The sequence below is a fragment of the Pleuronectes platessa genome, chromosome 10 (assembly GCF_947347685.1).
Source record: "Pleuronectes platessa chromosome 10, fPlePla1.1, whole genome shotgun sequence".
Taxonomy (NCBI): Eukaryota; Metazoa; Chordata; class Actinopteri; order Pleuronectiformes; family Pleuronectidae; genus Pleuronectes; species Pleuronectes platessa.
This window is the reverse complement of record NC_070635.1, coordinates 24,030,013-24,044,012: the sequence shown is the minus strand read 5'-3', so window position 1 is coordinate 24,044,012 and position 14,000 is coordinate 24,030,013. Positions and strand designations below refer to the sequence as shown.

The 14,000-nt window shown below is 42.2% G+C and overlaps 1 protein-coding gene across 1 annotated transcript; it reads left to right on the top strand.

The window, feature by feature from the left end:
• Window positions 1-9,252: 9,252 nt before the first annotated feature.
• On the top strand, window positions 9,253-10,098 carry LOC128450010 (transmembrane protein 74). The gene has a single exon (XM_053433409.1). The coding sequence runs from the start codon at window positions 9,253-9,255 to the stop codon at window positions 10,096-10,098; it is 846 nt and encodes a 281-aa protein (XP_053289384.1).
• The last annotated feature ends 3,902 nt before the right edge of the window (window positions 10,099-14,000 follow it).

Sequence of the window (14,000 nt, the reverse complement as noted above, 5' to 3'; positions counted from 1 at the left end):
CCTATCGATCCCTTTCACCTAAATCGTATACACTTGTGCACAAGTTTTCCTTGTGAGCCAAGATGGAGGAGAACCTGATATTAGCTCTGTCAAACCACTTTATGATGTCAGACATGAAAGCTATAAACTGCCCCATTAAAGAAAGGCAGCGAGTCGGAAAACTGCCATTGATTGTATGGGGCAACCAATCCTGTCAACTTGTGCGTGGAGCTCAGTGGCTGGAAAAAGGTTCCTCAGCTACAGGTGAGTAGGGAGGGTGGGGAGATGTGGGGCGGGGCCATATCAGCACTTTCGTCTGTCCCAGTCTGGAAATGTGGAAGGAAGGGGCATAGATACACTTAATCATTCTAAGGCCATGATGGGATACTTTTCATGACAAACCTTCTGAATGTGTAATTTTGAAGATTGTGAAGTTCTAGGTGTAATAACCTACTGGGACAGGGACTTAAATGTTTCTGTAGCTTATTTAGCTACAAATTAGTAATGTAGGAGAAAATATAATCCCATAAATCATAATAAATTCAGTCTAAGCTTCTTGTGGCATCCATAAGGCACACTGTTACCCAAATGTTTTATTGTGCAAATTTGCTCTGTTTCATCTCATGTGGTGGATCCAAAATGGCCACAGCATGACAAGAAGCACAACAGCAGCCTGTTTGCACTGCTTTTGTTTATTATGATGATTTTTTTAGTACAGGCTAATTTGCATGAGAACACAATGGCAAAGTCTGGCTACATTCCTAAAAGTAGGTTTTCTTTTGACAATGACATTTTTGAATTATAGCTCGTCTCACACACATGCAAGCAGTTGTATTATTGTTGGATGTAGAATTTAACTACACTGCAGCTTTTAACAAAGACACCGGGGGTCAGCAACATTTGTTATTGATTATTCTTGTTGTGTTCTAAACTGGTAGCTGAGTGTAAAGCTGGTTGTTTTCCTCTGGAACATGGTCATGTGATAGGATTCTGATGAGTTATCGATGGCTATGTGGGCACCACAAAGAGCCAATCAGCAAGCTGTTGTGATTGTTTCCAAAAGTCTCAGTTTCTGCCCGTCCAGACTGAAAGGCAGGAGTTTTCAAACTTTTGAAGAAGTCCATATCTGTATTAGATGAAGAGTTGTGTTTACAGACAAAAACAGAATATGGATGAAGCCTATATCTGTTTGCTTCTTTCTCAACTTCCCAATCTACCTGTTCCATTGCTCATATGTTTCTCCAGGTCTCTCTACCTCTCTCTCATTCTGTTGTCTGCCTTTATCCACTGACTTCCTATATGCGTCATCAACAAGGAAAAGAAACGGATGTTCAATCTGTTAGGCTGGATTACATCACTGCAATGTAGAAACAGGTGTGTGAGGTCTCAGGAGTGTTACAACACACACACACACACACACACACACACACACACACACACACACACACACGGCTGCTGTTGTAGCAATTCTCGTCCCTTTGAGATAAACACCTGTAACATTGTAGATAGAGGATCCAAGGTAGACTGGTTGGGAGGGAACGTCCTCTGCTATGTGCGCTGATGTTCAGGATATCTGCCGTGGAACCAACTGAGGCATACATAGTCAGGATTTACTGTTTGTGACTTGTTTACTCCCTCCCTCTTCTGGTTTAGACACTGACAAGATGGTTAGAGCCAGTCTCTCAACATGTGTCCAGATAAGTGTGATTGTTATTCCCTGGGAAACTGCATGGGCTCTGTGTAAATGGGAAGGATGGAAATGGCTCAGATTTCAGCACAGTAGGCGATGCAGCTGTTTATATTACTGTCTATGATAACCATCGCAGGAGGCTTCCTTTGCAATGGGAGCTCCTGCAGTCTGCAGGAAAACCAGCCTGGAGGGAAGCAAGTCTCAGTTTATAGGACTGATAGAAAAAGACAGATCAGTGGATAAAAACTAAGATTGCCTGACAGTTGTGGTGTTTTTTCGAGATCAGCAGTGGATCCTTGTGTTTTAAGTGCTCCCTAATTTCCGTTCCTCCAGCAAGTCAATTCTCCATGTTAACCCCGGCATCCCTCCAAAGATTTCATGTCAGTGTGCACGTAATTTATTGTCTTGTATTAATTCATTGTCACTTCAAATCGATCCTCTCTGTGTCTGTTACATCAAATCAGCAGAGGGCTAAATGAAGTGTTCTGTTCTGGTGGCAGATCATCAGTCCTCCTCGCTGCCTGCAGGGGGTCAAGGGGTAAAAATAACACTATTCCCAGGTGGATGAGACATTTTGCCATCACTGCCTGCAGGATTCATCCACCTGGGGTGTCAGAGACAGCAGGCTGTCCTAAGTAAATCAGAGCCAGTATTGATTTTGTTAAGGGGAATTGTTATTTCAGCTTTAATATTCCATGGATATTATACAGGGTGTTGCACGTGTTTGTTATATGTGTGAACCAAGTGCGCTGAGTGCTGGTTAGTTTTTGATTCATGAACATTGATTTATAACCTGAAAACAACCTTTATTCATTTGTTAAATATAATCCTGGATCGAAAACACCAAGTACTGCTGTGGTTATCAATTCCTTATAATGAAAACACTTAAATACATCAATTGAAATGAAACCAGAAGGACAATTAACAGTATTTACAGGTTGTTGTTTTCCTATCATATTAACAGAGAGCATAAGTTGCAGTGATAGTACTGTCACAACCTGGTTTGAATCCCACATCGGGGTCTTTCTGTGTTTAGTTGTCATGTTCCAACTGTGTCTGTGTGGGTTTTCTCCAGGTTCCTCCCACAGTCCAAAGACCATGGGATTAGATTAATTGTAGATTCTATATTGACTGTGGGTGTGAATGGTTGTCTCTGTATGTTGGTTCTGTGTTTTGCTGACAACGTGTCCAGGCCAGTGTTAGATGGAATTGGCTACAGCTCCCTTTGTGACAGATCAGGATTTATACTTGAATAAATGTAAGTACTAGCTTTTAAAACTACTTACTATTAAAGTAGTAAAAGTACTTATGGAGTATATCCTATTCGCTAAAGCAACTGTCCACTTCTCATTATTGATTACTTTCTAAATTTGTAAAAAGAAATATGAACCTGTAACAAAATACATAGTACAAAATAGTGTAGTAGAAAGTACATATATTTGTTTAGCTGAGCTTTGCATAAAGGCCATGGGGGAGAGGGAAACAACTAATTATTTTACTTGTACACAACAGTTCCCTATTGTAGTTGCCAGTAATGAGTCACATAACGTAACCTAACAACTCAAAATAATAAAGAGAGACAGGACTTGATGTCCTCTCCACTTGATCAGTGCATACGTTTCTGCCTGGACCCTGATGTTGATACTGCCCCCCTTAAAGTTCCAGAATGTGCCTTTACTGCCACCTTATGGTTAAATGCTTCTACTGACACATTAAACCAGGACAGCTGGGTTACTGTACATATTTAGATCATGACACGGTTTACAGAGGGGGCATCAATCTGTGTGGTTTATAAAACTCTTTTTATGTATGAGTATTAATGGACCCTCACAGCGGCCACATGGCTGTATTTTAGTCTTCACTTTGGTTGAACCCCTTTGTGTAAATGTGAGTATGGGCTGCAAACCTTTACTGAGTTGAAGTCAATTGGATTTTATTTTGTACTGTTGAATTCTTTAGCATATTCTTTTGGGCTGGGAGAGGTTTTCTTTCCCTTTGCCTCTTAGTTCATTTATATTTATGAAATGCATTCCTTCAGACTTACTTGACTCTGATATTTCACCTCTAGGGGGTTGTTTCCGTTGCTGAGCAATCACTGGAGGACATGAAACAAACCACGATGTAGAGCCGCCGTCTAGAGCTGTAAAGGGAATACTGCTTGTCTAGTTCTACCAGAAACAATAAAGACATGTTATACTAGTGCCTTAAAATGTCTGAATATCTACAGTGGGAACCATTTACAAATTCTCAGCAGTGACTTTTGTGTAAATATGATACATTATTCATTTACTGCAGCTTTTAAGAGCCAGGTCATTTTGTTCTGAATGGAAAATTCAATATATCCCAACCGAAATTCAGAAGCAAACATTTTATAAATGGCAATGGTGCCAGCAGATTACTTAGTCCTTGGCTCACTGTGTTCACCAAATATAAATGACATCTTTGGCTTGAATTCCAGACTTTCTCCCTTACCTAATTAATGAAAGTCCTCCTTTGTTGTCTGAAAAGTCCGTCTTACTTCATTTACTGCACCAAGTATATAGAGCTAGACTGCAGCTGAGTGTGTCAAAAGGAATGGGATCCGGCAGCGAGAACCAAACGTTTGTTCTTTTCATAATGAGGAACCTATTATAACTGGGGACATCAGAGTGGCTGTACGAAATAATCAGCACTCCAGATGGAGATAGAGAAGCAGGAGACAGGACGGACAATTATCATCAAGAGTTATTGAGGGTGGTCTAATGCAAAAGCGGCTGTGGCATGTGGGATAAGATCACATTAATTATGATAAAGAGATGACACAGAACAGAAGGGTCGATGAAATGGCGGAATTAATTATCCAAGTAGATATACTTAATCACAACAGGCACTTTTTAAAATCCTTAAATGAGGAATAAATCATTGTGCACACACACACACCCACACACACAACACAAGGAAAACCATTACTATCCTGCTGCTATTCCCACAGTGTCTGTGGTGAAGCCAGCCACATCACTTCAGTCACTGTAAACTACCTTGAAGGTCAAAGTTTTAAATATTTCATAACAAGTGCCACCACCACACATACAGTATGCCATCCCAAACAGAAAACAACCTCAGTCTGGGTTTCTCTGAATTCTCTGATCGTGCTGCTGTCTGCCTGCACTCTCCTCTGTGGGAGGCTTTTTAAGCGCTGCTGGAGAATTGCGTGCTACACAGGTCAAACAAACCATGGGGACTGTGTACACATGCTTATTAATAATCCACTGTTCTCTGCTCCTTTGACAGACTACCCTGTCAGAGACCTCAGGACACTCTCTGCCTGTCTGTGGTACAGTTACAAACTGTACTGATTTGACCTCTATGACATCAGCACGTTGATATGTGATAACACTGTTAAAATTGATGATTCTGTTTATCTTTTATGAAAAATGTGTCCTTTAGACTTTTTGGGGATTGCGTTGCACCGCATTATAGATATTTTGTAGCAGCCAATTGTCCAATCATCTAAAACCAAGATTCAAGTGACTGTAACATCAAAAATGGTTGCGTAACTACCAAAACTAAGTTGCAGGCTTTATATATTTTATTCTTTTTAATTATAAAGTTTAAGTGCACCTCCGTTGTCAATGTAGATATAGGTCTTTTTTGTCTTTAATTGCATACATGGATACATGTGTTTTAGCATCATTAGTCTTCAAACTGTTTAGAATGACTTAGCCCACAAATAGAAACATTTACTAGCCCAGATAACATATTTAGGTCATTTTGTAAAATGTTGATTTCATCAATGTATTATCATCTTTCCTGTGTATACTTTTTTATCCATTGGTCAAGATGGAAATGTACACCACATTTTTTTCTCTTATAAGTCTCAGCAGGTTGTACACTAGCAAGCTACAATTTACTTTTTCTGTTGGTTTAGTAATGCTCGACTTCATGTCATAAAGAACAGATGGAAGAAAGATTCTCTTGTTTTTCGACTTACAGTAATAGAGTTGTTTGTGTGAGGGTAAAAATAAGACTTAGCTATGACACCCTGGACAGATTCAAAGAAGTAAAAAATCGATTACAAAAACGTCTGATTGTCTGTATGTGGAACCCATTTCTCCCAAACGGTTAATCTCATTCATTTCACACTTGACACATGTATTTAGTGATCATGGTCTAGGGAAGAGCAGTGTTGAGTTTGCCGTGATTTAGACACATGATAAGTTCAATATGAATATCAATTTAATTAACCGTCAAACAGTGATAGCAGTCATTGTGGACAGGGCATTTATTCTTTAGGCTGCAGACCGAGTCTTATTCTATGTCCTCAGATAAACAGTTTAAAGTGGTAAAAATTGTAGCTACACTGAAGCTGGTTTAAATTCCTTTTACTCTGAAAACCTTTTACTCAAGAGGAGATTAGTTTTTTGCTTGATCACTCATACAGTATATGCAGTCTGAATGATATGATTTGAACATTGCATATTTGTAATAATTCCAATAAGACATGAACAGGACATTACTTTACACCTGACAGTCAATGGGCCTGAATGTTTAATGACAGGACGATGCATCTGTTTTTTTTTATCTAGTGACACTTGAAGGTGTAGGTTTTAAAGTGCTGGTTTAGGGGACCTGGGGGCTTTTCCCCAGCGGCAGCCTGTTTCACACACAGAACAGTTTTATTCATTCATATTCATCAATTTCGATACGCAGTCTGCTACTGTCGGACGCTGAGCAGCTGGAGCAGCTGGAGGTGAGGTGAACTCATTCATTAATGCACTTCATACTAGTTTACACTACCTCTTTTTACCATGTGCTTTCAGAGGGAACCCCCCCTTCACCATATCTTCTACATCCATCATCTTTATTTGGTGTCTAGCTGCATGCCTGTCGCAGTAGACACATTCACTCACACACACACACACACACACACACACACACACACTGTGGATTTATAGCCTTTAGAATCACGGACTCCCCAGCCGCCCCTCCTCTCCCAAGCCTGGTGTCCTTGCCAACAGGAAAAATGGTGCACTGTTGCAGACAGATAGCATCTGATTGTCGGCTGTTGTTAACCCCTCACACATGAACAGTCAGATTTCTGCTTCCTCTCTCTGCACAACAGTGACTTGAGTCTGGTAGTCTGACCCAAGGCGCCATAAACCGTTCTGATCAATCAGTCAAGGACCCCGGAAGTTCACCCGCCTCTGCAAGTTCTAAAACATGTAGTCTTTCTTTCACTCTTTTTCTCCTTCCCTCCCTCACCACTTTTTCTCTCACTTTACTCATCTGTTAAATGGAAACTTGTTGGGAAATGAGCCATTCGCTCAGCCAATAGGACTACAGGAAAAGTGGCAACAATATTTACAGCTGCTGCCTGGTTGTGCTAAAGAAGGTGGAACAGTCTGCAAATGAATATTCACTTTAAAGTGGGATTAAGAACTGAAATGGCTGACGTTACCCCTTGGGGCCTGCTAAGGATCTATTTTACACTTTACAGGAAAAATAAATACTGTGCTGATATTTTATGTGTTTTTTTGGAAGATGCTATCAACACTTAAGGCGTTGGAGGCGGGCAAGATGAACCTCCCAAAGATTAAGCCCACATGGGGTCACAGATAGGATGACCTATTAGATGTCTAGATTAAACTTGGATTAGGATGGCTTTGACATACTGACCAGTAATCTTCTGAGAGAGCACGGTAGAACAGATGGTACGTGATACACGCAGCTTAACAATACTCTTTGCGTAGCACAGTTGGATACATTTTTTCTCTGATATGATGATGGAATTAACTGACATCAGTGCAGATCACAGTGTGCATGTACATGATCCTCAACTGTGTGGCCACACAAAGGTTTATTTGCTCTGATCAAATAGTCTATGGGAGCCTATTGGGTAGTGGGATTTATGGTGCATATTTATTGAAATTGTATTTAATTTATTGTAACATAAACACACACACAGACACGCATACACACACAGGGAAAAGAGCAAAGACTTAAAAGATCGGTGTGTATTCAGGGGATCTTCACCAATATAAATACACTTTTGACCATACACCTCTGCCAACAGCCACAACAGACCTCCGACAGAATTTAACAAAACTTGGAATATTTACTACAATGAATATGATATTCAACGATAAAGATTTTTCTTATGTTAAAAAAAAGAAAGAAATAATGAAGGAAAGGTTGGAATGTAATTTACCAACAAATGACCAATATGTAATATCTGGCCAAATTAATTTGGAAGGTATAGAAGGTGTTGTTGAAGGTATAGCAGGTGTTTAAAGTATAGAAGGTGATGAAAGTATAGAAGGTGTTGAAGGTTTAGAAGGTGGTGAAGGTTTAGAAGGTGTTGAAGGTATAGAAGGTGTTGAAGGTATAGATTGGAAGGTGTTGTAATAATGAAAGGTAAAGTGCTGCACATAGATGCATTATATGAATGTGTATCTGAATGGGTAAATGGCAAAACTGTGCTGTAAAGCACTTTGAGTGCAAGGTTACTATAAAAAATACAGAATATATATCATACCATTTCATGTTTTGTTTGTAGGGAGCATATTAAATCCTTGTAGCAGTCTTGTACAAGGATTTCAAATATTTATATATTGCTCTTTCTATTTCTATATATCTCTCAGCCCCTCGCATCCCTATCCCCGCTCATGGGGACTGTAGTGATCTCAATCGGCTCACAGGCAGATAGCTGCGATCCTTTCAGCGCCGCGGCGCGGGCAGCTGAGGCTCTGTGTGTGGGAGGGACTATAAGAGCTGCTGCTCCACAGCATCGAGCGGGGAGAGAATATAGGCTATTCGACGCATATTCACTGATAAGGCTTCTTTAAAGATAAATCCGCCTCCATTATGCGCTGTCACCATCTATAGTGACGAAGAGGAGGAGAAGGCGAAGGGGATGCTGAAGTAGCGCGGTGAGTTCACCCTTTTCTGGCTCAGAGAGGTTTCTGTTTGGCGATCAGGGGGGGAAAAGAAATAGAAATAGATAAGAGCCGGATTGTGCATGACTGGTCCACCCTCATGCAGCATCCCACGTCTCCTGCAGGACTGAGAAAGTGTGCAGAGACCGTTACCACACGTATATGGGAGTATTGCTTCTATTCACGGCAGAAGATTATATTCTCGACTGAATATTGACTTTGGGTATGTTCAGTTTATGCCAACATTTATGTCTGATTTAGCTATACCATTAATGCAGTGTCCGCTTTAAACAGAATTAGAATTGGTTATATAGCCTAAATCTCGGTTTGTACGCGGATTGTTCTCCTAATTGGATACAGAGGTATTTGGCTAATCACAGCCGCTATAAGCGCCTTTCAAGAAGGGTCCACGGATTTATCTTTAACGATCTTATCAACTTTAGGTGCTGCTGATGATTTTAGTACAACTAGGTACACGTGCATTTCGCGCACCGTTACGCACAAGTGTTTTGCGCATTAGAGGATGTGCGGTTTCACGCGTTGTAGTGAGGGGGATCTAATTAAGATGCAACATTTAACTTGGAGCTGTGCCCTCTTGTTAGGGATGCTGTGGAGAGACAACATCGTGGGAGGAAGGCTCAGAGACAACCAGCGGGTGGCGATAACCGAATGGCTTCTCCGCAGCCGCTTCCCGCAGATGAGGCAGGGAAGCGGTCGGATCCTCCCGACGTCCTTGACCGAGTTTCCGCTGCGCCGCACGTCCGCAAGTCGGGTGGATCAACAGGAGGAGCGCTCCCCGGGGAGGCTGGCTGTAACCCGGCCCGCAGCTGCCATGGCAGGTGCCTTTCAGCACCAAGGACGGCGCTGCGCAAGGGCGGCGCGGAGCTCAAACTCGGTCACCTCGGCGACGAGAAAGTGCGACTTTGCTGCGATGAGGAATTAGAGACCTCTTTCACCTACATTGATGAGAATGTCAACCTGCGACTGGCCAGCCCAGCCTCTAGCTGTAGAAGTGCGCACAGACCCGTGCGCAACGGCGAGCCTTGCTCCGAGACGTTCCCGGAGCTCTCCTTCATGTCCGAGGACGATCTATCCTTCGGGGAGGGCTCTGGAAGTTCTATAGACTACGGCTTTATCAGTGCAGTCACGTTCTTGGTGACGGGGATCTCCCTGGTAATCATCTCCTACGCAGTGCCTCGGGATGTAGTGGTGGACCGGGACAGCGTGTCGGCGAGGGAGATGGAGAGGCTGGAGATGGAGAGCGCCCGGATAGGTGCCCACCTGGACCGGTGCGTCATAGCGGGACTGTGCCTGCTCACGCTGGGCGGCGTGGTGCTCTCCACGCTGCTGATGATCTCCATGTGGAAAGGGGAAATGTACAGGAGAAAGGTCATCGCTTACTCAAAGCGCTCCGCTAAACATTATGGCTCTATCAGCCTGAAAACTAGGTCCAGTCCCAGCCACTCGTCTGCGCACTTGTCCCTGGAGGAGGACATGGAGGAAACTTTGACTTAACATGCTGCTCTGCATCCAACAAACTGCTTTGCATATATAAACCTTTTGTGTATAACTGAGGAATTAACGCCATTCACATTCTCTAACATCCTTCATCCTCATACTGTATCATACACTCAAAATAAGTCTGCATCATTTTGTCCTGTAGAAACAGATCACATGTTCTATTATGTATCCACTGGAGAGCAGAAAAGCACTCTAATGAAAAGTGAGCAATAGGTAGAAAAACACAGTGTGGTGTCAAATTGTTCTGAATTGATTTTACCACACCACAGCATAAAAGTGATTGTTAAGAGCTTTGTGTCACAAACCCTGGTTCATGTGTTTCTGTACCACGGATGCAAACTTCTGAGAGCTTCCATTTATTATTAAGGCTATTCATATTTAATGCGAATGTTTCCAGAGGCAAATTTGTGCACAGACACATTTCAGGAAGTCAGGAAAGAGTATGTCTCAAGGGCAGGCGAGTGGGTGTAAGGGGGGATTCATGGCCAAGCTGTCCCTGTCCACTGTGATGTGGGAGAATCAGTTCACCGGTCCACACGGTAATATCCAGTGACAGTGCCTCTCTGGTGCAGTGCTGAGGTAAGCCAGTAAGCCTGGCGTCGTGCATCTGAGCCAAAGCTCCACGTCGGTTTGATTGTACTGAGCAATTTGACTATGGGCCACATTCGACAGTGCTGACATGCACTGTGCTCTCGCCTGGGCTCTCTGCTGGCTCTCTGCTGCTTTTGGACAGTTGGAGTTTGTGGAATAGTGAGCATGCAGAGGCCTCGGTCTTTTCAGTGTGGTAACAGCAAACTGGAGGGTACAGTGAGCCCACAATGAGATGAGACAGTGAAAAGATGGCCTCAATTTCATTACACAAAAAGAGTGACTATATCAACCGGCAGATTCATTGATGAAGAAAGTAGTAAAAAAAACTACAATCCCTTTATTTCATTGATAAAAAGTGGTTGTTGATGTTCTTCCTTGAAAGGCTGCGCTTCACATTTCATTTCCTGTGAGCTCAGATCATTTTCGTGATGACTTTGTGCACCAGCAGCACAATTATTAGCACACTGACAACAGTGCTCTCCTGGTTACTGTCTGCCTCACTCCAGGAGCTAGACTGCGGCAGATTTACATTTGTTCTCTTTCTAGACCTAATGGTAATAATCTGTTTTAACGGTTCAACTAAAGCAAAAGCTAAATGCTAGTTATTGACTAAATCTTAAACTGAGGTTTTTACATTTCAAGGTTGATCAGCCTTTTTATTTTTTTTTACCATTCTGTCTGTTTTCCCCGATCTCTCTCTATGTAAGGATGGACTCAGGAACATCTAATCACACATCAAAGAGTCGCCCTTATTCCAAAACCTTAAGCCGTCACAACTTCAAAGAGCAAATTACCTCTCCAAAGTGAGGGATCATTCTTTTTAAAAGGTTATATCTGAGGGTATCATGATGATTTGCCAAACCCCCAAAATTGCAGGTGGCACAAAAAGCTTAAATATCATGTGCCCAAAATGTTAACGCCCTGGTGATCAGGATCTTGGCTGAAGAAGATTTGAGATTCTGCCTAAACTGATAATGTGTCTCTCTAATGGATGTAAATGCAGTCTGAAAAAAGCCTGCAGAATAAAGGCTGAAGAATGGCACGCAATTCTTTTCAAAAAGTTAGTCATTTTTTGTGTAGGCTCCCTGTGTAAGGATCATAAATCATGCATGAACCATTAGAATTTTTTCATATTTGCATATATTCATATAAACAGCCAAATGCTGCATTATGCAAAGACATGTACTAATGATTCTTCAGCAGTGACACTATGTTACCTTGGTCTTCCAGGCCGTGTGACCCCGAGGCTTACATTCAAACCGACGTGAGTCAGCCTCTCTTAATGAGATGCGTGGGCTGATCACTCTGGTAAATAGCCTCAGGCCACGCCATTGCTCTGCTCTCATTCAGCTGCGTTGCTTCTGTGTACACTGTCACTACATCTGTTACAAATGCCAGTCAGAAAAAAACATTTTTCAAAACATTCATTTTTGTAACGTGAAAAAAAAAACGGATCACTGATTCTGAAGGTATTCAGCATTATCATTCAAAGACGATTTGTTGCAGCAACGAACTAATGCGCGTCTGTGTTACTCAAGCTTTTAATTTTCTCTGTCTGTCACCACAGAGGCGACAAGTGTGTGTGCTCCCTGAAAAACATCCATTATGTTTATGACTGGCAATAAAAAGCCAAAATGAAGAGATTTCCAGGAAAGGTAATAAAAAATGAATGATCCAAATGAGGCAATGTTGTCCCGTTCTCTTCACAGAGGCTGTAAATCCAAGACTAGTATTACAGATGTTAAAGCCATGTTTCGTTTAGTGAGCTTTCCTGGTCTCGCTGGCTGTGGAAACACAGTGCGACGCCCAAGTGCTGGACACTCATTCCCTCCCTCTCATAACAATACATTTGTATGAAATGCACCTCATTCAACACGTAAAGAGACAATCAACTACAATGTGCCACAAAATGTGACTGAAAACATTAAGCGATACATTCTTCGATTAAACTCCAGCAATGTAATGGTTCCGTTACACCTGCACTACGTCACTGCTTTGCCTTCAGTATCAAAGTCATATCAAGAGGTGGCCTCATCTGTGAGAATGTCACTCATCTAATACACATAGGATTTTAAATGCCTGAGGGGGAAGCATTAACATTGCCTACTTTAAACAGACTCATCCGCAGCATGTAACTGCACAACTGCTCTGTAGGTTTTCTGACATATAATATTCCAACCCCCAACATCTCTCCTATTCCTTCTTTATCCTCCCCCTACCTCTTTCTGTCCTCCTCCATGGTTGGCATCGTGCCTCACAGACAACTCCAGGCTTCCCCTCATGCAGCCAACTAGATGTGTTTGGGGGGGATTTAATCAGGGATTTGCTTGAAGCGACAGCATTTTACACGCCAAGCTCGAGTATATTTCCTGAGGTTTCCTGCATAAGCTCTTTATCCTTTAGCAGTGTAAAGCTAAATCACCCCTTATTGATATTTGGTTGGCTCCTACGTAAGTCGATCCCTTCAGGTAAGGCCGAGGAGCAGCTGAGTTCCTGCCATCAGCTAATTTCCCAAAGGCGTTATTGCACTCCCTCACCTTGTCAATGCTAATACCCAAGTGTGTGTTTATTCCTAACTTTGCACAACTGTTATGTATCAGCTTAGATTAAAGAGCTTCTGACCTGAAAATTCATTTCAGACAGTTTCTGTGATGATAAAAAAACGATCGTATTTTCTGAACTTTGGTGCAGATCCAAATAAAAATCCAGACTAGTGAATTGAAATGTCATTTCATAAGTAGACTGTTGGGCCTTAGTGCTGATATGAACTCTATTGAATGCCCTTGTAGTTTTATGTGGGGTTATGTTTCGGGCTAAATGTCTGGACTGGGTGCAGTGAGGTCCTGTAGTCTCTGCTGGTTGCCTGGACACCTAAAGGGGATGACATTACTCCATGGGGTCAAAGGTCATGAGATAGGTCCACATGGAGAACCACAATTAATCACCATATTACCTAAATGAGGTTGCTTGTTCATGAGCTGAGGAGCAACTGGTAAACAGTTTTAGTTTCCTTTGGATGGAGCCACAGCTGTTTTCCTGTTTCTCGTCGTTTTGCTGAGCTAAGCTAATCGGCTGAGCATATTTACCAAAAACGTCCAAACTTTTCCTTTTGAATATGTGTGCAGCCGCAGCGCATCTGTGTGGTTTGGCATCCACCTTTTAAGCTACAAGTTAAAAAGGCAGGCCCTCTTTTGTCATACACATTAGACATAGTCCTGTCTGCAGTGAGCTTGGCCCCCAGCTATCAGTGGATAGTGAAGCCAACAAAAAAAAGTTTCCACTCCAAGTGATTGTGAGGGGAAAAC

What these genes read in the sequence shown, in the direction of transcription:
- LOC128450010 (XM_053433409.1), top strand. Translation starts at nt 9,253, where the DNA reads ATGGCTTCTCCGCAGCCGCTTCCCGCAGATGAGGCAGGGAAGCGGTCG.